General features: G+C 43.7%; 1 protein-coding gene across 3 annotated transcripts; it reads left to right on the top strand.

The window, feature by feature from the left end:
* The first annotated feature begins 1,034 nt into the window (after nt 1–1,034).
* Nucleotides 1,035–27,837, top strand: CAV1 (caveolin 1). Of its 3 annotated transcripts, none has more exons than XM_075929284.1 (3): nt 1,035–1,192; nt 2,333–2,497; nt 25,677–27,837. In XM_075929284.1, exons 1-3 carry the CDS (start codon nt 1,163–1,165, stop codon nt 26,016–26,018), a joined length of 537 nt encoding a protein of 178 aa, XP_075785399.1. In that variant the 5' UTR covers nt 1,035–1,162; the 3' UTR covers nt 26,019–27,837. The 3 variants fall into 3 exon arrangements, with proteins under 3 accessions (XP_075785399.1, XP_075785407.1, XP_075785410.1); XM_075929292.1 differs by lacking the exon at nt 1,035–1,192 and adding an exon at nt 1,445–1,583; XM_075929295.1 differs by lacking the exon at nt 1,035–1,192 and adding an exon at nt 1,851–1,873.
* Nucleotides 27,838–27,934: the final 97 nt, after the last annotated feature.

Below are 27,934 nucleotides of genomic sequence, written 5' to 3'. Positions count from 1 at the left end.
AAACCAAACTTTCCAGGTTCAAAGTTTACAGCTAGTTCTCCCAGTGCAATACCCTGCTCAAGGTAAAGTCAGAATAACTCTGAAAAGGTACACTTCTAAAAGGAAACAACTGAATGTTCCAACACGGTGAAATCTTGTATAGTAAAACAATGAATTAATTCCTATCACTAGTGCAGTAACTTTGTAACCCTAATCAAAATCAGTTAAGAGACAGAGTGCAAAACATTGTTATCTATTAACAATAAACCTGAATCCTTGAGTTATCATGGAATTTAGAGATTATGAAGAACCCCCATAGTGAAAACAATGCTGACTTTACTTCAATGCCTCTTATTTTAAAATCCTGGAAGATAATATGCATATGACAAACATGCTACAATATGCTGGCATTATTCATTTTCCACCCAGAAAAAAATACAGTAAATGCTAGTGGGAACTGTTAAATATTTGCATAGCTGTGAAATGAATCACTCGGGACAGTCTCTCTCTTGCAATCCAAAAAGAGCTCAATTTTCCACAATTGTTCTTATATGTAAACTATTGTCAAAGAAAAATACAAACGCCTTGCTTTGGTTTAGATGTGAAAAACAGATACTCTCATTACTTTCCGCTCTAAAACATCAACGCAACCGATTTAACATACGCGATGGGATGATGTGAAATAAGATTTATGAAGGAAATCGGAGGCTTCTGACTTAGACCAGAGACAGCTCCGAAGAGCTTGTAATCTTAGGGCTAAAATGAGGCGCTTCTCCTCCAACGCCCTCGCAACATGCCGACGTGCTGCAAAGTGATTTTCCTTTCCGAAGCAAGCAGCAGCCTCGCTTGGATCGCTGTATGAATGGTTGGCAAAGCAACCTCGCCCCATGTTTCAAAATTTGCACAGGCAGAATAAGGTCGGGAAAGTCCAGTTTCAGGATTCTCCCCTCCCTCCTCTTTATACCCCCTGCTGCTCGGAGGGCTTTGGGCATGTGCCTAGACCCACCATTGCTGTCATCGCAGCCAAAAGCAAACAGAACAAACTCTGGCCGGCGGCCAGCTGTCTCACTTATAGCTACCACCCCTCGCTTGCTTTCTACAATACAGGATCTTCCTTTCTGAGCTCGCCTAAATTAAATCGCAGGGAAACCTCAGTCCGACTCTCCGCCAAGTCCAAGACAGCATGTCTGGTAGCCAATACGTAGACCCAGAGGTAGGCTTTGCCTAGGATGGGATCCTTTTAAAAGTCAGTTTCAGTTCAGATACTTCTTGTGCCTGCTTCTTCCTGGCTACGAGTACCTGCTTCAAGCTAGCGCTGGCTTCTCCGGGCATTCTTGGCGCTTTTCTGCACTGATTTTGCTCTTGACCGTGACCCCTTCCCGCAGAGGAGCGAGGCGGTGCTGGGGAAGCTAGCTTAGAGATAAGCAGGGCGATCGGGGTTGGGGGGGGAGGGTTGGTTTGTTTGGGGTTTTTTTTCCCTTGTTTTTGGTCCATGTTGCTGACTCTCCAGGGAAACCCGATCTGTCGGCACCTCTCCCCATCCAGAGCCGCTCGCCTTCCCTGAGTCCGGTGTGTAGGGACCCGCGGCAGGGCGAAAGGGGCAGGTGAAGCGCTGACAGCTCCTTGCGCGGGTTGTTATTGAGGCTGCGGGTTGTTTTCCGGCCAGCCCGAGTGCCATGTTGCACGAAAAGCGAAAGTCCCCCAGCCGCTCCCTCTCCCCCCCCCCCCCAGGGGGCTGTTCGGCCCGCGGCAGCCTCTGGGGCAGGGGGCCCGCTCTGCCCCCGGCAGCGAGTCCCCTGGGAAGGCAACAGCCTCTCCCCTCCCCCCGCCGGACCTGAGTGCCGGGGTGCGGTGCGAGGGACGGCGGCGGGCTCGCCCCGGGGGCTGAGCTGAGGTCAGAGCTGCAGAGGGGGCCGAGTGAGGGACGCTGCGAGGAGATGGGGGGCTGGGCCCAGGGCTCGGCCTGGGGGGGGGGGGTGCAGAGCCGCGACCCCGGGGGCAGGGCCCGAGACAAACGCCGCGGGCTGAGACCTGGCGCGGGGATGGGCCAGGGGCGCTGGAGAGGGGCCGGGGCCGGGCACATGCCCGAGGGGCGCGGCGGCGCTGCCCGGCCGGGGACCCCTGGCGGCGGGAGCGGGAGTCGCTGCTCTGCCTGGTACCGCGCGCCGCAGGGAGGGAGGGCGGGGCGGGTGTGGCGAGGGCTGCTGCTTTTATCCCGTTAAAAAGCAGCCGCGGGGCAGGCTCGGCGCTGACGGGTTCCGGGCTCCGCGCGCGCCGCTGGATGAGCGAGTAGCCCCTGCCCCGCCAGCGCCCAGCCCCGGGGAGCCTCACCTCTGCCCCGCTCCGTCCCCAGGGGCTGCTGTACAGCGCGCCCGCCCGGCAGCAAGGCAACATCTACAAGCCCCACAACAAGAGCATGGCCGAGGAGCTGAACGAGAAGACGATGCACGACGTGCACACCAAGGAGATCGACCTGGTCAACCGGGACCCCAAGCGCCTCAACGACGACGTGGTCAAGGTAAGGGGCTAAGGCCAGGAAACGCGAGGAGCAGGGGGCTGGAGCTATGGGGGGGGAGACGGGACTTTTTTGCCACAGCCGCTCCCAGGGGCGCGGAGTTTGCAGAGAAGCCACGGAGGGCGTGGAGCGCATTGGCGGCAGCTCATTGCTTCCCCGCCGCGCTGTCCGGGCAAACTTCGGAGCCAGCGGGGGTGGGTGGGTCACGCTCTTCTAGCCAGTTCTACAGGAGCTCTGTGGTCTGGGCCCCTTAGGCAGCTTGCGAGTCGCGGGAGCGCAACGCCAGCGGGGGGGGGACCTGCCCCCCGGCTCTGCGCGCCCCATAAGGCGGGAACCTGCCGCAGGGGTGTTGATTCCGCACCCTTCTCAGAGCCGCTGCCAACTCTCTATCGAGTCTACACGGGAACCAGGTAGCTGCTGGAGCTTTTGCACTTTCCAAGCCAATACCACACAGGGCAGCTACTCCGCGGGAAGGGGCTGCCCCAGCAGGGAACCCGCGGGCTGTGTGTGTGCACTGACAGATGTACCCAGCGTGTCCTTGTGTTGGAGTCAAGCTGGCTGCAGATAGTGGTTCATAGTGGGGTGGGGTGAGACATTGAGTGAACATTACCATATTTAACACAGGAAGGGAAATTTTACTGGCCAGCAATGATTCCTGTAAGTACCCTATTAAGGAATAGAAAAAAAATAAAAAAATCAAATTGCATTGTTAAGAATGTTGACCAGGATTTTGCTAAGTGATTTTCCTGTGGAACAGCTTTTGCCTGCTCCAGCTGCATACAGCTCACTTTTGTTAAAGCCAATTGCATGCAAAACCATAGGGCCTGGTTATTTTTTCTCCTGTACTGAAATAATGAAAACAGGCAATACAAAAAAAAAAAAGAAATAACTGTGGCTGGATTTTTAATTCTAGTTGTGATCATTTCAGCAAATCTCAGTTAACTGTCAATGTTGCCAAGGCCAAGGGTCAGAAAAACCCTAGTGTTGATCCTTCTTTAGCAGAGGGTGTATACTGCACATGTGAAGGCCAATGACAGTGTTGTTCAAGTTAGAATATGGGGGGGGGGGGGGGGAGAAACACTCACTTATTTCAAATCCAGCAGTAGAATGGTGCAATTTTAATCCATCCTGCCACTAGGCTGGGAGGTAAAGCCTGCCTTTTTAGATTAAAGAAAACATTTCATTCTTTCTGTATCAGAACAATTTCACTTTTGTTGATTTCACCAACTCGCCTTGAAAATTTAGACCTCTAGAGCATAATCCTAAAGGGTACGGAGCATTCTTAAATCTCATTGGCTGCAATAAGATTTCAAGCAGGGGCTGCCCACCTGGTTGGATCAAGTCCTAAAAGTTTTTGCAGGCAGACAGTATGCATATGGTACTATTTTCACTATGTTGGCTTTACAATCTAGAAACAAAAGTTAAATTCTGTACATATGGAAAAATGGTTGACAAAACACAGAATAGTACAAATCTAAATTTACAAACCACCGACTTGTTTATCAACTGATTTTTTTGGTTTTCCCTTTGGCTGTGAAAGAAAAGGTGTAGCAGGAGAGCTATACAGGCGTTCAGAGAGCAGCATGGTAGTTCTCGCCTGAGTGCTGCAGCAGTAGTAGTTAAAAGTCCCCAATGCAACTGAACCTTCTGAGTATGAGTCATAGCCCCCAGGCAGACTGTCATCTGGGAATCCACTGAACAGAAAAAGAAAGATCCCATTGGGAAGAGAAACACAGGGAAAAAAAACATACTTGTCTTAAACCAGGGTTGGGGAACCGGGGCTCAGGGACCAGATGTGGCCCCCAGCTTGCCTGGATCTGGCCCCTGAGGCCCAGCCTCCCCTCCCCTCCCCTAAGGAGCCCACAATGACACTCCAGGTCCCCACTGCCTCCCCACTGGGCTGGAAAAAGCACGATCTACTAGCCTGCCGCCCCCCCCCCCCCAGCCTCTGGTGTGCATGGGGAATGTGGGGAGGGTCTTTCTCCTTCTCAGTCAGGAGCCACATCAGTGCATCTCACTTGTGTGCATCCCCCTGACTCATTTTTCTATGGGTCAGTGGCCCCAAACCAAAAAAGGTTCCCCACCCCATCTTAAATGAAACTGGAATTTACAAATCAAGTCCTTTCCATGCTGCCACAGGGACAAGATCTAAGAAGGGTTATTTTTTACTCCCAAGGACTCCAAAGAAGGTTAGAAAGTAAGAGTTATAGGAATTGAAAAGAACAAATTTGGCCTCTCTCTGAAACAATCATGGATCCCTCTTATTTACAAATATGCTACCTGCAGATACCCTAAAAAACCCACCAAGGCAAACAACCATAAAACTGATATTGCTTCCAAAGAATGCCCATCACAGTGAGGGAGTGACAAGGAATGTAAGTTTATCAAGACAATACACAGATCCTTCCCCCCCCCCCACCTTCAGTAATGTATCCAATTTTTAGAGAGATAAGATGGGTGAGGTAATAACTTTTATTGGGCCAACTTTGGTTGGCGAGAGAGACAAGCTTCTAAGCTACACAGGATATCCAACTTTGGGTTTAGTAACAGAAATATTTGCAAAATTCATACTGCAATTGGAAAAGCAACATTTTCCCATCTAGTTACAAGTTGGGCAACAATTTAATTTTGCTAGTTATATTTTATTTCACAGGAAATTTGCAAACATTGGATCAAAATTTTGGGGTTCTTTGACTACTGCTTTTAAATTCAGCTCATGAGGGCAATCATGAAGTTCATATCCAGTTTCTGATCCAAATCTATTCTGAAAGTTTCTGCACCATTGTCTAGTGGACAGGACTTGACTGGGTTTCAGGTGATATGGGTTCTGTACCATTCTCAACCACTATCTGGCTGTGTCATCTTAAGTAGTTTTGCTTCTATTCCCTCCTATCATTTGTCCATCTCATCCACTTAATAAGTGGTTCAGGGCAGAGAGTTGCTCAGAGATGTTTGTGCAGTAACCAGCACAAATAGGGCCCCCGTCTCAGTGGTGGCCTCTAGTTGCTACCATCCAAGGAATAAGCCATAAAAGTAATATTAAAATACAGTAACTCAGGGCTGTATGGAGTCAAGAGTTGTGATTCAGTTGAGTTGCCTATCTCTACTTTGTTCAAAATATTTGTGTTTTACCCGATTCAGAACTTTCAGCCTTTATTTGGCATCCAAGCATTTCTTACCACTGTGCTATGGGAGTCAGACAGTAATATAGGGGCAAGTAAATCAACCATGAACAGTAAATGATTAGACAGAGAATAAGGATTCTGCTCTGTAAGCAGCTCTTTAGAAGGCCTCAGTGTTGCCTGCACTCAAAAAAAACAAAACCTCATAACAAGTTTTAAAAATAGCCCTAGTTTGTGAGAAGCAGGGACGTGTTACCCTGATGTAAATCACGCTGAGCCACACAGTTCACTGTATCTGCACAGTGTCCTCTGTGCCAGATAAATAAGCTGTATGGAGCACAGCAGTAAAGTAAGGCTATGTCAAGTGGGTAGGAATCAAGAAAAGGGCACACCTGCTCCTGATCTGTACCAGAGATTGATTCTAAGGTGGTTGGGGGCAAGGGTAGGATAGCCAGGCTAAGCCTTAGAAACTATAGGGTCAATTCCCTGCCCTGCCACTATGCTTGCTCTTTAGCAAGTTCCTTAGTAGGGAAACAGAGGCTCAAACACTAATAGATACTAATTAGTGCTTCCTTATCTCAGATGTGCGCCAAAGATAAATACTTTAAAACTTGTGAGGCACTCAGGCCCAGAGCTACAAGAGATAGGCACCAAGTCCAAAATTTAGGCCCCAATGAGGTTTTCTAACCATTCACTGAGCTGCCACCTAACCCTGAAGGTTCCGAAAATCTCTCAGCACCAATGTTTTCACCAAAATCCCATTTAATTGGTTAACTGGTTAAGCATATTGTTTAATTGGTTAACAAATTAAAAGGGGTGAGCAGGGAAGCCACTCCAGCCCAACTGACTGCTGCTGGGCTGGAATATCCCCTCCCCCCCCCCCCCTTGCCACGGACAGGTGCTGTACCAGCTGGGACATCGGGGCAGCCCCTGTCAGTGGCAGGAGGGGAACTGCTCCAGTCCTACCAGTTAACCTTAACCGGTAAGCCTCACCTGCTAAGGGTGAGGCTTACTAGTTAACTGATTAAACCTTCACTCCCCTACTCCTGAGTAGGCAACATGGTGCAGGATGAGGTTCTAAATTAACAGATGTGCTCAAATCTCTTCATCAGTACAACACCGTGTGTTCATGAGGCTGTGTGAGAAAAATAACTTGAAAACTGATTTGCAGTTCTGGTGTGCTTCCACATTTGTCCAGTTAGGGAAAGGAAACTATGGCACATGACTTATTCAATGACAGATTTGAAGGCTATGTCTACACTGGCATGATTTTTGCAGAAGAGTTCTTCTGCAAAACTTTCCAGAAGAGAGCATCTACACTCTTTGCGTAAGAATCCTTGCCAGCGTAGACACTCTTGTGCAAGAAAGCGCTGATGGCCATTTTAACCATAGGGCTTTCTTGAGCAAGAAATTCATGTTGCCTGTCTACACTGGCCTCTTGCACAAGAACAGTTGCACAAGAGGGCTTATTCCTGAGCAGGAGCATCATAGTTCTTGTGCAAGAAGCCCTGATTTCATACATTAGAACGTCAGTGTTCTTGCACAAGAACTCACGGCCAGCATAGACAGGCAGCAAGTTTTGGTGCAAAAGCGGCTGTTTTTGTGCAAGATCGCACCAATGTAGACACAACCATAGAGTTTAAGACCAGAAGGGTCTCCACTAACCAATAAAACTTAGCTAGTGTATACTCTCAGATACGTTTGATGTCCATGGAGTTAAATTACCATAAAATTAACATTTTCAAACAAATACATCTAAGAAAACTGCAGCATTTGTGGATATTCCATGGGCAGAAAAATCTCAGCTACATTTATCAAATATATTTTGTTCCAAACATTTTACTCAGATCCAGCTTGAACACTGTTGTTTCATCTTCTTCGAAGTAACAGTCTTTTACAAAACTGTCAGCACCTTTGCAATTTTGTATTTCTTATGCTCTCACATACTCTGGTGTCAGAGACCATAAGTTTATAAAGAGGGGAAAAAATAAAAGCAATTTGCTTGTCACTAAGTGCCAGTATTTCCTGGTTTATTTGTTGCATGGTCTACATTATCAAAAGTGACCACTAATTGTGTCTAGCAATGGGGTACCCAACTTGAAAGCTGCAGGGTCTACTTTATGACTGCTGAAAACCAGCACCTCCTATTTGCAGTTGTTGGTTCTCAATGTCTCAGAAGAACATGCTTTGACTTCACAAATTTCACACTTACAAGACATTTTCTGGGGGCTTAGTTCTACAGTTATTTCTTCAATCAGAAATCATTTGGGATAGAGACATGGGAAGAGGAAGTAAAGTGTAATCTCAACCCCCTTGTAAGACCAACATACAGAGAGGTAAAATTGTAGTCCTATTACTCAGCAGAAGAATAGAATGCTCCCTTCTGCTTCCCCTAGAATTAAGGGAAGGGGGCTGGAAGATGAGGTAATGGATTCAGCTACCTGTCAATGGAACTGGCCAGCCAACTGGAAGGTAGTAATTGGGTCTAGTGCAGGGGTGGGCAATAATTTGATGGGAGGCCACTCCAAGAATTTGAAAAGTGGTCAAAGGCCGCACTCTTCCAGATTATTAATGGAGGTGGGTGTGGGGTCTGGGATGGAGGTTGGGTGCAGAAGGAAGCGAGTTTGGGTGAAGGAGGCAATTGTGACCTGGGGCACTGGATTGGAGTGGAGGGGGTTGGATTGTGACCTAGGGCAGGGAATTGGGGCAGAAGAGGGGGTGTGGGGATTTGGGTTGTGAGCTAGGGCAGGAGGGTACTGTGATCTGGGGCGGGGGATTGGAGTGCCAGATCTGGGAGGGGATGTGGGTACAGGATGGGGGCAGATGATTGGGTAGGTGGAGTAGAGGATAGAGGGTTGGAGAAGAGGGACTGGGGTGCCAGAGATAGGTGCTGCTAGGAAACTTACCAGCCAGCAGCAGTTCCTGAATCAGCCTCCCTCGCCCTGCACAGGCTGCAGCCATGTGCTCTGGAGCTCCTTGTGCTTCATGGCTGCCTGTTACTGAAACAGGAAGCTCCCATTGGCCAGTTTCTGGCCAGAAACTGGCCAATGGGATTGTGCTGGAGGTAGGTGCTGCTCCTAAAGCTTCCCCCCGCCCCTCTGGACATAGTTTTTAAAGTAAAACCATCCCACAACTGTTTGAGAAGCATATGGGTGGGGCAAGGGCCAGCGGGGAACCTGCCTGGGGCTCTCCTCAGTGTCAGCAGGCCAGATCCAGTGGCTTGGTGTTGTAACAAACTTCAACAGGACTTTATTTACCAAAAGTGGAGCCTGAGAAAGGAAAAACAACTATTAGTTCTTTAGCACAACAATTACCTTCATCACAAACTCTTAATTGTTCTCATCTGCCTTTTATCATTCCCCAAGGTATCCGTATTTACCTGTGGCTGGGATGGGAGAGAAAAGGGCAGGGTGGGGAGGTGTACTTTATTGAGGAATTTCTCACCCTTTGGACTTCCTAAAAATTGTGCCCCATACAACACACTTTGATGTTTTCCATATTACGGCCAGTTTATGATCTTGAAACCTTCTGGAGGGCTGTGTGGCCTGAGGTACACTTTTAGGGCTCCAGCAATAGTGGAGGGAGACATTCTGCCTGCGTAAGTCATAACATCTTCACTGGTGCTGGGAAAAGCACAGAGAGGAGCAGATTGTGCTGCACCTTTAAAAATATGTAGCCTATCCTAGTCCAATCTATTCCTTGTTCTTGCACAAGCAAGGTGTGCTATGTCCAGCCACCCAACACACTCAACTGTGACCCCTTGGCACACCAATAAGTACTCCCCGTGATGAAAAAGCTATCTGATTCTCTTGCAGTCATAAGAACAGCAACCAGATTATGACTGTCTCCTCTAGGGTGTGTTATATAGGAAATATGTATTGTACCCTCTGGAAAACCCAGCAAGGCCATCTACAGCTTGGTTCTTATTTTGATGGTGATAGAGATGCACCTATGTTAGTCTTTAAAGTGCTGCATAGACCGGTCTTATTTTGATGAACACAAGCGGCTCTGAGATACTTCTTTCTGGGAAATTCTTCTGGCTTTACCACGGATACAAACAAGGAGTTTTTGCACCTAGTTTAATTTGCAAGAGCTTTTGTCATTGTTGCTCAATTACAATTAAGTATTCAGTCCCTCCACTTCAATAGCTTATTCAGCTGGATTCAGTTAGCTCACTACAGGATTGAACATATTCCAGAAACTTTGATCAGATGTGAACAAACACACACCATTTACATTGGTATCCAGGAGGGCACTCTCCTATTCAGTCTGTCCACTGAGCCACTCGGGCTGGCACTCCCCTTTTATGTATCTTAAAACTAGGCTTGGAAGAATTGGATTTTTTGTTTCTATCATTGACAGGTAATATCAGTGTTTATTTGTAAGCATTTTTCCTATTTATTTACATTTTCACAATTGTAAGTAGGATTACAATTCCTACTTCAAAGTAGGAATAAGAGCCTCCGGAAAAGGGCACTTTTTCCGGAGGATCGGGGCCAGTCTAGACGCTCTTTTCCGGCTTTTTTAAAAGCCAGAAAAAAGCGGCGGACATTTTTATTTAAATGCCGCGGGGGATATTTAAATCCCCCGCGGATTTCCCTACGACGACTAGTGAAATTTACATGCCCCTTCCGGAAAAGGGGCTAGTGTAGACGTAGCCAGAAAGATTATGGCTTCTCCCAAGTCAGTGGTAGAGCCAATAATTGAATCCAGGGGTTGAAATAGATTAAATAAGTGAAAATCCAAAGCTCACCAGGACACTTTTCATCAGGAATGAGTGAGCTGTATTATACACTCTTTATCCACAGTACTGATAGTTCCTTAATGCCAAATATTAACATGCTAGTGTTTATTTGGCTCCTTAATTGTATGTAGACCCAGAACTTTGGACAAACTTTGCCTACCCATACCCTCTGGTGGCCTTGTTCAAATTACTTTTCATAGAATACTAGGACTGGAAGAACATCAAGAGGTCATTGAGTCCAGTCCCCTGCCCCCATGGCAGGACCAAATACTGACTAGACCATCTCTGATAGACATTTATCTAACCTACTCTTAAATATCTCCAGAGATGGCGATTCCACAACCTCCCTTTTCTGTAACTAGTTCTGGAGTCAGGGATTAGGGCTGATTCACCATTGCAATACTCCAGTGTTATAGGAGGGTACCCTGGTTTGGAACTGGACTAATGTAGATAGGGAATTGAGGCAGAGCACAAATCTTTCAGAGCATAAATCTCCCATGATATAAAAGCAAAGAAGATACTGGGAATGCTTTTGCAGAACTTGGAAATTCAATCACTCCTAAGGATTTCAGTGAGTAATTAGTATTTATTCTGATCTGTATTTAGTCTTTTTAAAATATTTTGTTTATATTTAGGCTCTCATCATAATTAAACCCTTATGCATTGGCTTCCTGTTTAGCACCATTGAATATGATTCATAACTCAGTAGAAAACATTTGTTTGCTGTGGTGATGGAAGTAACTGTTCAGTACTGATGCTTATTGCATTAGTATTTTTACACTGGCCCAAAGTATACCAAGTGCTTCACAGAAGGCAAATGTCATAGCCAATATGTTTTGACAGCTTGCAGAACACATGAACTTTAAAAACACTTTGACAACCCTAAGTTTGAATTTTCTGTGGGTAAATGTACTGTTCTGGAAAAGAATGTCCTCTGATGCATAGCATTGAACTATTTAGCTCACAAATCTTCATTAACGAAACTGGGAGTTCTGTGAACATAAGAAATATAGTAGAGAGGATATAAGTACAAGGCAATAGAGAAATCTGCACATCAATTCCAAAAACAGAATTTTGCACTTTGATGCTTTTCAAGCAATAAGAACCATACTAAAGTGTCTTGGATAAAGCTATAGAATTAGGGGTGACTGGTAACTGAAGAGAAAATCCATGTCAGTTAAGTTAATCCCGGCATTTCTCTGAACCCTCCAATGGCCAGCCTCTTAACTTTAAATGGCAGTCCTTATTATAGGCAGAAGGGGCAGTTTCATCCATGGTGTAATTCTCTAGCTTCAGGGGAGTTGTACATGGGATGAGATTGGTCTGTAGCCTTATGCTTATCTGGCACACATGCTATGTTTTCAGACAAGTGGGAACTGATAAATTCAACTTCTCAACTAGGAAGTGAAAAGATACCATCCCAGCTTAAGGTGAAAGCACCACATTCCCTATTCAGACTGCTGCTGAGCTGAATTTAAACTGGGATGTTCAAAAAAGCCCAAGGAAGCGTCAATCAGATTTGGGCACCTACTTTCATTAGGCTCCTTCAAATGTCATCTATACGAATTACAGCAGTACTTAAATTTTAACACTGTTCTTTAATGATTCATAATTTAAGAATTTCTATAGAAATTCACAGAAGAAATGCAGAGAAATTTTTAAAAGGATTGGAAAAGTTAATTTTATACAACTTTATCCACCTTGTAATAATGCTACCTTCAGTTTTAGGCATGGTCAGATAAAAACAGAAGTGCAGAGTAACACGAGAGAAAGAAGAGAAAATTGTTGCATCTAATTATGGCAAAGGGAAAGTGTTTCAGTTGATGTAGCATGGCTATCTAATGGAAACTGAGGGTTGGGAAATTATACTTCTTCTCATTCCAGTGATTGGTGCCTTTACACAAATTGTCATTAACATTTGTTTAATGAAATCTTTGACTACTTTAAGGAGTTTGTAAGTGGGGAGATTTAATGAAAAAAAAGGTTGGAGATAAAGTGGTACTGGAGCTCAAAGCATTTCAGATAAAACCTGATCCAAAGGTCATTGTAGCTAATGAAAACTGCATCAGTGCTCTAAAAACAAGACATTCACGTTGTTTTAATGAGTAATGGTTTCTTAAAAATCTTTTACCAAAATCTTTAAGGAATCTTAGGGTAAAATCCTGAAATCGTTGATAGATTTCTCATTGACTTCAATGTTGCCTGATTTTTTTCCCTCATTACTATATTTTCCCCAGTAAGAAACATTTTCAGATATTCTTGGCATAGGTGGTTGAATCAGATGTATCAAAGTGTAGAGTGTGAAACAAAGTGACAAAGTTAAAGATAGTTGAAGTTTCAGTATGGGGAAATTTAGTGACTTAACCTAGCTTTCAGAACACCAGTTTCCAAGGAGGGAAACAGAAGCTTTGTTTCCTCTGTAATAAATTTTAGTCTGGCAACATCAATGTAAATTCTTACAGAATTGGCTTTGGATACTACGAGAGATTGCTAATCTCTAAGGGCACATCTACACAGCAGGGTAAGAGTCGAATTAAGCTACGCAACTTCAGCTACGTCAATTGTGTAGCTGAAGTTGAAATAGCTGAATTCAGTTTTTGGCACGATCTAAAAGCAGGAAGTCAAAGAAAGAACATTCTTCCTTCAATTTCCCTTACTCCTTGTAAAATGAGGGTCACAGGAGTCAGAGTAAGAAGTCCTTCAGCTCGCCATTATTTTGAAATATTGGCTTTCTGTGTAGATGTGCTTTGTTATTTCGTAATAACATCAGTTATTCCAAAATAATGTTGCTGTGTAGACATAGCCTAAATGTCATTGTCAAGCCATGAGGATCTGTATTTTTGAATAGTAAGATTTGCCTTTGCCAGGTACCAGGTTGCACCAAATGGTCAGCTTAAAAAGGTTATTAGTGGGAAGTGGGACTCCTGAACATCAGCATGCTGTGTGCATTCAGGGACAAAATGTAAACATGTCACAAGAAATGCAAGTGACTGTTTGCCAGATGGTGCTGCCTCCGTCCTTGGTTCTGGTATGAGAGCGAGGTTTTGTTTAAAATGGAACACAAGGGATAGCTCAGTGGTTTGAGCATTGGCCTGCTAAACCCAGGGCTGTCAGTTCAATCCTTGCAGAGGCCATTTGGGACAAATTCATCAGGGATGGTACTTGATCCTGCTGTGAAGGCAGGGGACTGGACTCAATGACCTTACAAGGTCCCTTCCAGTTCTAGGAGATAGGCAATCTCCATTTAAAAAAAATCCTCACTTCCTTGACTGCAACCAAGGGCAGAGAGATGTATCACACATCATGGAGCAAAATATTTGTTGGAGTCTTATAATTTGGACAGCAGCTAACCATGCCTTTTTCCATTTCATTAAGGCTTTGAGTCTCTGAACTATTATGTCAGTGCTCCAGTTTATTACAAAATCAAAATCTGTAGTCACATTGTTGCTAGTAGCCTAGGCAAAAGAAAAGATAGTTCGATGACACAAACCTACTCCCTTTGCTTCAATACCAAACCAACCCAATACCCCTCTTTTACTCTTCTTCCCTCCTTACATTCTTCAGGGATGACCAAATATGCTTTTCCAACTTCTGTTGCTATGATAAATGGGAATGATGATCAGGAAGGCAGTTGGTTCTGTGGGTAGAAGCATGCATTTTGAAGTGGGAATGTTTAAGTCAGAGAAGCACATAAGTTTGGATGCATATTTGCATTGTCTGAGTCTCTTGGGAACTTCTTGCATAACTTTTACCTAGCTCACACCATCTAACAATGTTTTCTAGATTGTGATTGTTTTCAATATCCAAAAAGTAGGTAGAAGTACAATAGTTAAGAAACCATCTAGTTTCCCATTTTTAAACATTCACTAGTGTTAACCACCTCTAGTAGAGTTGCAACTGACTTGGTGCTTCTCTCCCTTCCTAAAGGTGGTTCATAATGCTATGTGGCTTTGGTCATTTTATGACTATATGCATCTTTGCTTCAACTGAATTGTTTTTAAAGGAAGTTGAATACAATGGAAAAGTTTAAATGAGAAACTGATCACAATAGGGAAGGATCTTATCTGCTTCCTGCTATATGCTTGTTAGTCTTGTAAGGACATAATATAACCTCGCAAAAATATTGTTTTATTTAATGTACAAAAAATGCCCATAAACACAGTGCTAGCATTGAAGTGAGCCTCAACATTTCACATTACACATGTTTTAAAACCATTTATAACCCCTTTTATAGTTTATATAGAAATATATTCATGCATGTAAGTTACTCATTAAGCATCTTGTTTTGGATCAGGCCCTTCAGCCAGTGGAGCACTTAAGCACATGATTTCAGTGCAACCATGCATGTGCTTGAAGTTAAGTGCTTTGATAGACTGGGGGCTTAAAAGGGGCTGAGAGCTTCCATAAGTAGCTGAGCTAGTGACTTCAGTGAAAATTGAGGGCTTTTAGCCCTTCATCATGGTTCTCAGCACCTAGCTTGTTTACATATGCCACTGATGCTCAGTTGGGTGTGTATTAGATCTTTTGTAGGCACAAGCAGTAGTGCTCCAAAATCTTTGTAATGGGTAATGTCAAACAAATGTTTAAAGGGGATAGCAATCTTAGGGGGCAATTTAGGATTGTAATTGGAAACATCCCCTTGGGTTTGATTTATAGCACGCTCTTGTACCCATCTGTTTTCAGATGTAACAAGTACACATTTCTTCACTGAGAAGGCTGCTCTTTCTGAATAATAACTCCTCAGATGTTGTAATTAATAGGATTTCTTTAAACGTACCTTGAAAGAGTAGACAAGTTCTTCATATTATTTGCCATCTTACAAATAAATCTCTGTTCAAACATTTAACTTACTGATAAACTACTTTAATAAACATCCCAGGCAAATGAAGCTACAGTATTTCTCATAGCAAAACTTAACAAAAGCTACAAGCAATGCAACAGCCAGCTCAGCCAAACTGAATTGTAGGAGATAGAAATGTAGCTGTGTTAGTCTGGGGTAGCTGAAGCAAAATGCAGGACAATGTAGCACTTTAAAGACTAACAAGATGGTTTATTAGATGAGCTTTCGTGGGCCAGACCCACTTCCTCAGATCAAATAGTGGAAGAAAATAGTCACAACCATATATACCAAAGGATACAATTAAAAAAAATGAACACATGAAAAGGACAAATCACATTTCAGAACAGGAGGAGGATGCAGGGGGGATGGGAAAGGAAGGAAGGTAAGTGTCTTTGAATTGATGATATTAGAGGTGGGGAGAGTGTGATGTCTGTGAGCTAATGGTATTAGAGGTGAAAATGTTAAAATTCGACACTCTCCGGGAAGGAATGAACAAACACTCAAACTATCTTACCCATTACCAAGATAGCTTCCCCAATTATCACCTCTAATACCATTAGCTCACAGACATCACACTCTCCCCACCTCTAATATCATCAATTCACAGACACTTACCTTCCTTCCTTTCCCATCCCCCCTGCATCCCCCTCCTGTTCTGAAATGTGATTTGTCCTTTTCATGTGTTCATTTTTTTTTAATTGTATCCTTTGGTATATATGGTTGTGACTATTTTCTTCCACTATTTGATCTGAGGAAGTGGGTCTGGCCCACGAAAGCTCATCTAATAAACCATCTTGTTAGTCTTTAAAGTGCTACATTGTCCTGAATTGTAGGAAACAAAGAACCACTGAGGTCAAGAAGTGTATTGTAGACATAGAACAGAAGTTGATAATGTTTAAAAATCTTTGGCCTAAACAGAAGGTTATATTGAGTTATTAGCACCCTTTAATTGGTCAAAGCCCATTTCCTCACCTTGTGTCCTTGTCATAATTTAACATACCTCTGTTTTCAATAGCATTGCAGACAAGTCAAGGCCATGTCACAATATACCCTGGAGTCTGTACAATAATGAGTTTCTGGTGTACATGCAATGCAGGGAGTGAGGACTCTGCCTAAATCTGTGCCTTGCTGCAACTCCATGCAGTAAGTTCTTTACAAGCTAACCTGTGCTTGGCATATGTGACAAGAGGAATCCAAAAGAACAACCCAGTAAAGTTTATCTTATCTTCATGAACCAGTGTGTTTCTCTACTAAAAGCTAATGGGAAGCTTTGCAGTATCTCCTGTCCTAATGTCCATATTTCTGGCCACTTCCACTCCCATTTTACATGGCTTGTTTCAATTTGGCTTTTGTTATCAGTCTGTGACACTCACTATTGCTGAGTGTTACTGCCACTGGACTGATAGCCAGAGGGGAAAGCTAAGAGAAATGAACCTGGTGAGAGAGACAGGAAGAAAGATGTAGTCAGGACAATGGAAATGACAAGAGAACATAGAAATTATGATAATTAAGTGCATAGATTACCTAGTGCATATGTTTCTTGTACAAGGTCAATCCCTATGTTATAGCCAGAACCTACACCTTACAGGAGGGCTCAGGGTAATAGTTCTGACTCACTCCCTGATTCTATGGGCTGATCTGTGCTGACTGTACTGTGTGAGTTAGAAAACCCTTAGGGTTGCTCTATCTTATGCCAGCAGGGATAATGCCTAAGTGAACTTATAGCAGCTGAGAATCGGTAGACCCACAGCTGTGCTCCCTTAATACAGGTAGTCCCCAACTTATGAACAGGTTACATTCCAAACACCTGGTCTTAACTCTATTTGTTCATAAGTCAGAATACATGCTTTTAAATGCAGCCGTGCTGGTCGTAAACACAGATCACGTGTTCATAACTAGGGGACCGTCTGTAATGGGATTAACGGGAGGTTGGTTGTTAGTACAAATGGTCGTAAGTAGACGCATCATAACTCGGACTGGCTGTACTTCCTTTCTCCCACACTTTGCTGGACTTATCTGTTTTTAGACCATAACCTATAAGAGCGGTCTCATGCTATGTGTTTGTACAGCACTTAATAGACTGATGCTTCAGTCTTAGTTAAGACCTCTAATCACTTATATGATTTCAGTAATGTCTGGCACCATAGATGCCTTTATTAATACCATTCATGACTTTAAATCTCCTAATTTGCCATGCTGCTTGTTTGTCTTTTCACTTTCAAGAGTCAGACTAACATTACAGGCAGTCCCCGACTTACGTGGATCCGACTTATGTCGGATCCGCACTTACGAACGGGGCTTTTCTCGCCCCGGAGCTCACGGGCGGTGGGTTGCCGCCCGTGTGCTCCTGGGCGAGAAAAGCTTCTCCTGGTCTCCCTGGTCTGCTGGAGGGGTCCAGCAAAGCCGCTGGACCCCCCCAGCAGACTGGGGACACCCGAGCAAAGCTGCCGCCTGGGCGGCTTTGCTAGTTTGCCTGGGAGCAAAGCCGCCCAGGCAGCGGGACCCCCGCCGTCTGGGCGGCTTTGCTCCTCTCCCCCGGTCTGCTGGGGGGGTCCAGCGGCTTTGCTGGACCCCCCCAGCAGACCAGGGAGACAGAAGCAAAGCCGCACAGGCGGCATCCCACCACCTGTGCGGCTTTGCTCGGGTCTCCCTGGTCTGCAGGGGGGGGGGGGAAGGGGGCACAGCTAGTGCGCCCCCCCCCCCCCAGCCGACCAGGCTTTTGTTGCGGGACGCCTCGGGTAGAGCAGCTGGGGTGCTGCCGTGTTGGTCCTGTGGGAACCTACCGGGCAGCGCCCCAGCTGTTCTGTCCCAGGCTCCAGATTCAGCAGCTGTTGAAACTGATCAGGCTGATTACAGGAAGCTGGAGGCAGAGCAACTCTGCCTCCAGCTTCCTGTAGTCAGCCCCTGGTCAGTTTCAGTGGCAGCAGCTGAATCTGGAGCCAGTTCCGACTTATACAAATTCAACTTAAGATTCAACTTAAGAACAAACCTATAGTCCCTATCTTGTACGTAACCGGGGACTGCCTGTACGTAATTGTGGAGCAGCTTGGCCAGTGGAAGAGTGAAATGGAAAGCTGTGACAAAGGAACATTCACACCAAGTCAGATGAGCTGGGGTATTCAATACTGTGCAGTATAATCTAAAATTGATATAAAAATTCCCATGGTTGTTGAAATTAGCCTGGAACAGTACTCCCTCCCTGACTGTTTGTGGCATGAACTAATCACTAGTTTCTCAAAAACATAACAGTTCCTGTGTACTTTTAGAACATGTGAGACTTGAACCATGCCATCATGGCATAGAACAGTGGTCTTCTACCTTTTTAAGCACAAGATCACTTTTTGAATTTAAGTGCAATCCAGGTTCTACCTCAAACCCAGATACCCTACCCGACCTCCTTCGTGCCTCTTCTCCAAGGCCCTGCCTCCGTTCACTTCATCCTCCCTCCCTTCCACCAGGCAAGGGCAAGAGGGTTGGGGCACAGGCTCTGGTATTGGGCTGAAGTGTTGAGTGTGAGAAGGGCTCTGAGCTAAGAAGGGATTTGGGTTGCAGGAGGGGGTTCAGGGTACAGGCTCTGTAAGGGAGTTTGGGTCCATGGGGCTCAGGGCAAAGGCAGAGGCTTGAGGTATAGGAAGGGGTATAACTGGGGCAGAGGTTCAGTGCTGGCTTCAGCTGGACACTGCTTATCTCAGGTGGCTCCTGAGTGGTGGTGCATTGGGGCTAAGGCAAGCTCACACCTGCCCTGGTGCTGCACCATTCTCAAAAGCAGGCAGCAAACTCCCTCCATCCCAAACTCTGTTGTGCCCTCCTTCCATTCTGTGGAGATAGAATGCAGGGTGGAAGGGGGGTACCCTGATATAAGTGCCCCCTACTCTCTCTTCCCTGCTCTGCACAGCAAGCTCCTGAAGGAGGCAGCTCCAAGGCAAAGGGCAGGAGATGTGCACCAGTGGGGGGAGGGGCAGCTGAAGTGCTGTGCTTGATAGCCTCTTGGCCAAACGGGTCAGGATCACCTGTCAGAGGCTCCAAGATCTACCAGTAGATCCCAATCTGTTTGGTGACCACTGGCATAGAAAGTGCCATGACTCCATGATGTCATCTTTGTCTTACACTTAGAACAAGCATGTTTGCCAAGAAAAGAAATATGCCTGATTCTCCTTTTCTTAGGAACCACTATTTTTAGGACATATCTTTACTATGGGCAGGGGTTCACTTATGACTGGTGTAGACACAATACATCAAGCTCCAAGATCTTCCCACTGACTCCAATACTCCACCAAAACAAAAAGAACAAGCTGAGTGGACAGGAGAGCATTAGCTGTCAACCTACCACTGTTAAGATACTGCAGTAAAGGAGACCTGAGTATATTGACTTCAGTTATGTTATTCGGGTAGCTGAAGTTGTGTAACTTAGGTCTATGGCCCACAGTAGAAAAGGCAAGACCTTAAGCTATTGAGTCTCAGCCTAGAGAGAGCATTCATTTTTGCCTTTGACTGAAAAAGTAATAAAATTGCTTTTGAGTCATGTTTTTAAAATAAATATTTCATCATTGTTAGGAATTATATATAAATAAATCTGAGCACATGAACAAGTCTAATTTTTACTTTAACTGCTCCATAAGTTCTACATAAACACTGAGTTCTTTTTGGGTTATGCCTGGGTAAGTTAAAGATACAGCTGCAGAAGGGCTAATGGGCTTCAATGCAAATTCCCCGTGAAATCAGTATAGGGGCTTTTTTTCTTGTAAAGTCATCCAAGTTCAACACTATCAATGAGCAGAAATCACAGCTTCACACTTTCTAGCCAAACACCTTCCCAATATTCCAATAAGAGGGGGGTCTCCACAGAAATACAGTTTGTTGTTTATCCACTAGGCATATGCACATGATTTGTCATCTTTACAAGTATCACAAAAGTGGAAAAAATGAATACAGTCCCTATCCTATAAGGTGTTAAAATATCAGAATCCATAATCATTGGGTAGACAAGGATGCTGCTGAGGATAGTGTAATTAACAAATATGCTGTGCCTTAGAAAAGCATATTAAAGTATTGTTGTTCAGCATATGGAGCTTGATCCAGCAAATCCTTATTTTTGGCAGCAGTCTCATTTGGATCAGCTCCTATGAGTGCATTGTTCTTTCCACCAGTTTAAATAATTGTTGTTTTAATTTCTTGCAGTGGAATACTGTTGTAATGTTCGTATTTCCTGTTGACTTTGGTTATGTTGGCCACACTAAATATCCTGTGCTGTGGGTTATATCAAATACATATTTAGCTTGTGTGACATGGGGCTGAACTATTATGTCTCCACAGGTTTCTGTTAATATTCTAATGGAAATGTTATGATAATTAAGCTTCCTGGATATTGGCATTTCATCAGAGACCTGTAAAATATGCATCCTCTCTTTTAGCAGTCCTTCAGGTGTGTTTTTGCATAGGTTAACCATAAGAGTCAAAACTATGAAATATGTACTAAAGGATATTTCTTCCAAATATTAATTTATTAGCCTAGCCAGATATTTTACCAACAGAGTATCGATCCATTATCTACATGGGCAAGAACTGGACTATATTAAAAAGGTGTCCCTATTAACTCAGATTGAGAACCCCCTAGCACTTCCAGAATGAAAGATGCATCATCAGGCATGGATATAAATATGGCACATCAACTATTATGTTTGGCTTTAAAGCACAAGTTTGAAGAACTGCCTTCCCCACACACTGTCTGTGAAAATTCAATAAGGGCAGCGTTAGAAAATTCAACCAAGAATGCACGTCTCTCAATTAGAGGACTGCTTGATGCAGCACAAATGGATGTAATGACTATAAATGGCTACATATTTAGGTCTTTACAAAAGCTACCGGAAGACTGTGTTGGACACTGAAAATGCCATACCACTTCAGTTTTTCCCCTCATATTTTGAATATGAGGGGGCTAAGATTGAAACCTGGAGCACTCCATACCCTTAGAGCTGCTCCTCTCCCCCAAGGACCTATGTCTCCTTCTCATCATGCCCAGACAGAAGGAAAATGATTCTCTCTTAGATTCCGATCCAGCTCCCATTGACCTCAGTAGGAGCTCGATCAGTCCTTAGGGTGCATCTACACAGCAGGGCTTAGCTCAATTTGCATAGCTTATTTTGAGTTATGTCAATTGCGTAGCTTATTTCAAAATTGGAAGCATCTACACAGCACTTATTTCAAAATGGAGCACTCTTCCTCTGACTTCCCTTAAGCCTCATACAATCAGGATGACAGGAGTCAGAGTAAGAAGTCCTCCAGCTTGACAGTATTTCAAAATAACTACTTGCTGTGTAGACGCGGACTACGTTATTTTGAAATAATGTTGCTGTGTAGACGTACCCTTAGAGTGCGTCTACACTGCACCCTTAGCTCAAAATAAGATACGCAATTTGCACTATACAAATGGCGTATTGTATTTCGATTTTTTTGAAATCAGCTATTTCAAAATTTGGCGCATCTACACAGTGCTGAATTTCAAAATAAAACACTATTTTGAGACATCCCTTGTGCAATGAGGTTTACAGTAATGCCAAAATAGCATGTCTGCTATATTTTGCTATAGCGGGCATGTTCAAAAGACGCAGGGTAGAGATACCTCTGGTATCCCGAAATCGCATTACAGTATAGATGTACCCTTGGAGTCCTTAGGGAGAGAGTGCAAGAGCTGAATGAAAGTTAGATAAGTCTTAGGCTCAGTTTGGATAGGCTAAATGTGATGCATGTTGGAGCAAGAAACAGTAGAATTTGAAGACTGTGGCTTCTGTCTCTATTGAAGGAATCTGTTCACCTATTCTCACAACGCTTTTGCCATCTCAGGACCTTGAGTAGATTCCTCTGCTCCTGGAAGAATCATTGTTTTCCTCAGCTCACTGAGGCCCTTTGTCCTTTCCCTTGAAATCCAAATTCACTGTAATTGTCCACACCTTTATCATTTTAAGGTTGCACTATTGTATTACACTTTAATCAAGGGACAGTCAGAGGGCCTATTAAAAGCTTCTACTCCTTTGAATGTGGTCTCCCATCTTCTGATAAGAACAGACTAGTGTGAGTATATTGCATATGTGGCCCATCATATTCACTGCCAGTTCTCTGCTTGGGTGAAATGTAAGGTGCTGGTTACTATCTATAAAGTCCTAAAAGTTCTAGAATTCTGTTACCACAAAGTCCAGCTATCCCTCTATGCCCCATCACAATGCCAACATTTCACAGAAATGCTTTGCCTACCTATCACGGACAAATAAGCCCTGGAGCTGAATGTTCCCAGCAGATGTTCCTGTTTCTAGAATCCTGCCAGAAGTGAGCTGGAGACTGGCCACTTTTAGAACATGATGCAAGATTAATCTGACTAGTCACATACTCCACAAACTGCAGATTCTGGAATCCCCTGATATGTAGTTTACCAGTTGGTGTTCTCTACCTTTCAGGAAGATGGGAGTTACCATGCTAAGATCAAGTGAGTGTGTAGTTACCTTGGGGATGATGCTGTATGTGTTTCACATGATTGAGGAAAGGTTTGCTCTTGATTTAAGCTACAAAAACATGTCTAATTCACAACACCTTAAATACATCTTACATCTATGGTTTCTGGTTTTCATTTTACATTGAGCTGGCAGCATTTTACAAACTGTTAAATTGCTATCAGTTTGGGATGTGAAAATGACTGCCTAATTCAAATGAACTAGTAGAAGTCTCAAGCTTGGTTTCATGTTAATATATATGTGACAATGTGGAGTGGCTGGAATTAAGGGTCCTGTCATTCAAGAGGCAGAACATGTGTCACAATTCTGTTGATTACAGTAGGAATTAAGGGCAATCAGCACCTTGAAGGATAAGCCCTTACATGATCTGGAAGTATGAACATTTTGGGTTGATATTTAATTGCTGACACTTCTCATATTAGTTGCTCAGTGTGGCAGACCACTCCCACCTGGCCCTCCAGCAGGGCCTCTTAAATCCAAGGCCCTCCGGCCTGAGTCCAAAACACAGTTTAGGGTTGTTGTGGGGACACACCCCCGGTAGGGGGACCTGGGCCTACCCTACTCCAGCAGGTCCTGGCCCAGGGCCCTGTGAGTGACTGGATAGCGGGTCAATGCCTCAGCAGGGCAATCCAGCCAAAAAGCATCAAGGTCCTCAGGGCAAGAGAGGCGGTTCCCGCTCCTGCCGAGCCACTTCCTACCTGGTTCACTGGGGTTCCTTCCAATGTACTCATCCAGCTTGCTACACCCTCTGGGCCAGCATCTACTCAGCAGGCAGCTTCTAGGATGCACCAGCTCACCACCAGATCCCCACCGGCCTCTTCTGGAGTCTCTGGGGACTGCTGTGCAGAGGCTCCCTTCACAGGTCCTTCTCCTCCAGCTGCCACCCCTGACTTGAGTCCTTCCCCAGGCTTTTATAGTGGAGCTACAGCCTGGGCATGCTCGGTAGGGCGGCGGGGGAGGGGCCTCTGCAGCCAGGTAACCCTGGCTGGGCTCTGCAGGCTCAGTCCGGGGCTGCCTCGCCCCATCACACTCCTCTATAATATAGTTTGTAGGAAATGAATGAGGGAAAGACACACTATACTTTTTACAATTTTACTGGAGTTTTTAACCTCATTCTATTAAATTAAAAAAGATTTTTGAAATGCAGTAAAATTGTCTAAATAAATGTAATAATTTCACATAGCCTCATAATACTCCATTTACAGTTCTTTAGGAAAGCAAACTATTTTGTTGCAAAAATATAGACTTTTAAATGCATAGTATTCAATTTCTCATTCTAATAAAATTATTTTTGTTTTTAACAACCAAATGAATCCATTGTCAAAAATGCTGTTTTTCATTAGAATTCGAAGGATTTTGTTTCACTATTTAGAGGGCCCTTAAGAGATAAGACGGTAATTAACTGTATAGTGTGATTGTCTAAAATTATATAAATATTCTAAATGCTTTTGCAAAATGGAAGGCTTTTCATGAAATCTTTACTACAAATTGCACCTCTGTAAATTGGGATTCTCTGGTCAGGCAACATCCAGCATGCTGTGGGAGGGGTGTGGGGGGGAGGCGGCAGCCAGGGAAGAGAGAAACAGGGATGAGAGTCGGCACACAGCTCAGCTGGGCTGCATGGGAAGCCTGGGAGCGGGGGGCAGAGAAAAGAAGGACAGCAGCAGAGGGGCTAGAAATGACCTCCCCTGGTCTGGAAAAATCTCTCATCTGTGACCAGTCAGGTTCCAAGGGTGTCAGACCAGGGAGATCCAACCTGTGCTGTTTATAAACCATTTGTTCTACAGTATTGCATACTGTGATTTGCAATGCAGAACTGCAGCTCTTCTTTTTAATACTAGTTTTCCCTTCTAGAGCATTGAATATTTACATTAGAATATATGGAGTCTAATCTTGATCTAATTTCCCTGATCATGTAAATTAGGAATAACCCCAGTTAAGTCTCTGAAATTTCACTCTTGTAAGTGGAAAACAGATTTTTGTCTGCTTTATCTTCTTGTGTCCTTCAAAGAGTGATCCCCAGTCAGACAGCACTTGCCTTTCTCTACAATGGAATTCTCCTTTTATCCATCCGAGACCTGAGAATGGTGTCCTCATTTATTCTTTTTGATCATCCTTCAGGATCCATAACCCAGCTAACTTGTATCCAGCAGAGGAGAGAACTCCAGGCCAGGAATCTGAGCTTCCATTCCAGTTACATGAACAGATCCTCTACCCACAGCGAGCAGGGGCCCCATTTTAGATTTTAGTCATACTTCCATGCCAGTGCTTCACACAGCTCACAAGACTGTTCTGTGCAATTCAGAGATTAAATCCTGATTCAGCAAATTACTTAAGTACATGCTGAATGTACACATGTACTTACGTGTCTAAGTCAATGAGACTTGCATACTTGAAGTTAAGCACGTGCCTAATTGTTTTGTTGAATCGAGGCAATAGGGAGTAGGTTACCGTTAAGACAGAGGGGCTACGTCTACACTGGCCCCTTTTCCGGAAGGGGCATGTAAATTTCACTAGTCGTCGTAGGGAAATCCGTGGGGGATTTAAATATCCCCCGCGGCATTTAAATAAAAATGTCCGCCGCTTTTTTCCGGCTTTTAAAAAAGCCGGAAAAGAGCGTCTAGACTGGCCCCGATCCTCCGGAAAAAGTGCCCTTTTCCGGAGGCTCTTATTCTTACTTCAAAGTAGGAATAAGAGCCTCCGGAAAAGGGCACTTTTTCCGGAGGATCGGGGCCAGTCTAGACGCTCTTTTCCGGCTTTTTTAAAAGCCGGAAAAAAGCGGCGGACATTTTTATTTAAATGCCGCGGGGGATATTTAAATCCCCCGCGGATTTCCCTACGACGACTAGTGAAATTTACATGCCCCTTCCGGAAAAGGGGCCAGTGTAGACGTAGCCAGGGTGTTTTGAATCTGCACATCTATCTCATTTGTGAATATCTGTCTAATTTGCTTTTGTGTTGTCTTTGCCTGCAGATTGATTTTGAAGATGTCATTGCTGAACCTGACGGAACACACAGTTTTGATGGGATTTGGAAGGCCAGCTTCACCACTTTCACTGTGACCAAATACTGGTTTTATCGCTTACTCTCAGCAATCTTTGGCATTCCTATGGCTCTTATCTGGGGCATTTACTTTGCCATTTTGTCATTCTTGCACATCTGGGCAGTGGTGCCATGCATAAGGAGCTACCTGATTGAGATCCAGTGCATCAGCCGGGTCTATTCTATCTGCATCCACACATTCTGCGACCCATTATTCGAAGCCATCGGCAAAATGTTCAGCACTATCCGGGCAACAGTACGAAAAGAAATATAAGTGATGGTTCACGGACAGCTCTCTATCTGGAGAGTCTTTTGATGTGCCAATTTCAAGGCTCCTAAATCAATCTGCAGTAACCTCTGGTGAATATACTGGCCCAAAACAAAGAACCATTTGTTCAGTTTTCATTACTGATATTTATCCCTACTGGATTTTTTTTCACTCTGCATTTTGCAAACTGATCTTGAATTGCTACTTCCCCATTCCAACCGCATATCATTTTGCTGACCATTTCATAAACAGATTGATGTGCTTTTGTTGGGGTATTTTTTAGCCTTCCATTCACTTCTTGCAAGATACATTAACAATGATATAATAAAGAACTGCAAAAATGCTTTTCAACACTGTCATGCCATTCATTTTATTGTGAGCAAACAGTATAAAGCTATTGCAGCAGAATGAACCTGATAAGTTGGCAGGTTTTAAAAGAATGTTCTTTTTTCAATTGTATTGTCTGTTGATTACAGCCATTTACCGTAATGGTCAGATAGAGTCTACTATGAAAAGACAGATTTAAACAAATTACTTAACTAATATATGTTCTGAAAATCTAATGCCTTATCAGGCTAGAGACTTTGACACGTAAAACTTTCCATGTCTAAACGCTGAATGTCCATTAAAAAGCTACAAATAGTGCCTTCTTGTGTCATAGTATCTATCCTGAAACTTTGCTGGCAACTTTGTCAACCCTTCACTATAATTACAGAAGCAAACTGAAGATCAAAGCTAAAAAGTATTGTTATTAAAATGTTTTTCTGGCAGTTACTTATCTGTCTCTTAGCTGATATGTGGGTGTGTATCACACTAGTAAATACCACAAATGTGTCTGAGGTGATACCGGGTAAAAAATGAATAGTCCAGGTACACCACACTCATGCCATGTCATGCTAACTATGAGCTATTTCTGAAAGAAGTCAGCTTTAAAAAACCTTCCTGTCAGCTGAGGTCAGCAGGCTGTTAGCTCACAGATTATTTTCAGGAGAATTCACGCTTTGCTGAGTCCAAACTAATCCATCACAAGAGATGCTTTAGAAACTCCACATTGTGTTCCACTTTTTTAGCTGAGCTGCAGCCATCAGGAAGTCTTAATGGAGGGTATTGTGTGAAACTGTCAAATGTTGCAAAGCATGAGCCCTTGAAAATAAAGCATTTGCAACATATTATGCTGTGACCCACGGGAGCCTTTGACCTCACAATGATGTTACCGAGTTCAGGGGATATCCTCATAAGGTTTGCATGAAGCCCATAAACCCGAAATGTACATAAAGCTGCCTGGTATTGTCAAAGCTTTATGCTTAGTGCTAAGAGTCTGCATATTACTTTATAGGAGTCAGAGGTGCCTTCCATTCTATTTCTGCCATAAATGAATTTAAAATCTGTTTGGAGGATACAGCTGCTGCTGCTTCTTCATTTTTCTCTTTTTATAGGCACATACATTATGAACCTATTAACTACTTTTGTTTTGCATTTAAAACAGACACTGGGATGGGTATAGTTTTATGTTTTTACTATGTACATAACTAAGAGTGTACTATTATAGAGATTTTGCAGTATTAAAAACAATCAAGATTGTAAACAAGAATTATTTTATCTTTATATGAGGAAAATCACTTTGAAAAGACCTTCTTGGTTTATCATGTAAACTGTATATCCTGAAAGATGTCTGTTCACTTAGATTTATTAGTCCCTAAACCAAATACATTGCTGTTCCAAGACATTTACATTGATATTATATGCTTACAGATTTAACTGACACTTTTTTATTTTGCATGTACTGCAAAGGCTACAATCTGCACAATAAAAATGTTTAATGGTAGTTCATGTCTGAATTATTCTTTACCTAAAAATCCATTTTCACAAATCTCACATCTTTTAAGACCAAACATTTCCAGAGTAAAAGTCAAATAAATCAT

The sequence above is a fragment of the Pelodiscus sinensis genome, chromosome 1 (assembly GCF_049634645.1).
Source record: "Pelodiscus sinensis isolate JC-2024 chromosome 1, ASM4963464v1, whole genome shotgun sequence".
Classification (NCBI taxonomy): domain Eukaryota; kingdom Metazoa; phylum Chordata; order Testudines; family Trionychidae; genus Pelodiscus; species Pelodiscus sinensis.
The sequence above is the reverse complement of the archived record's forward strand: the minus strand, read 5'-3'. Positions and strand labels throughout refer to the sequence as shown.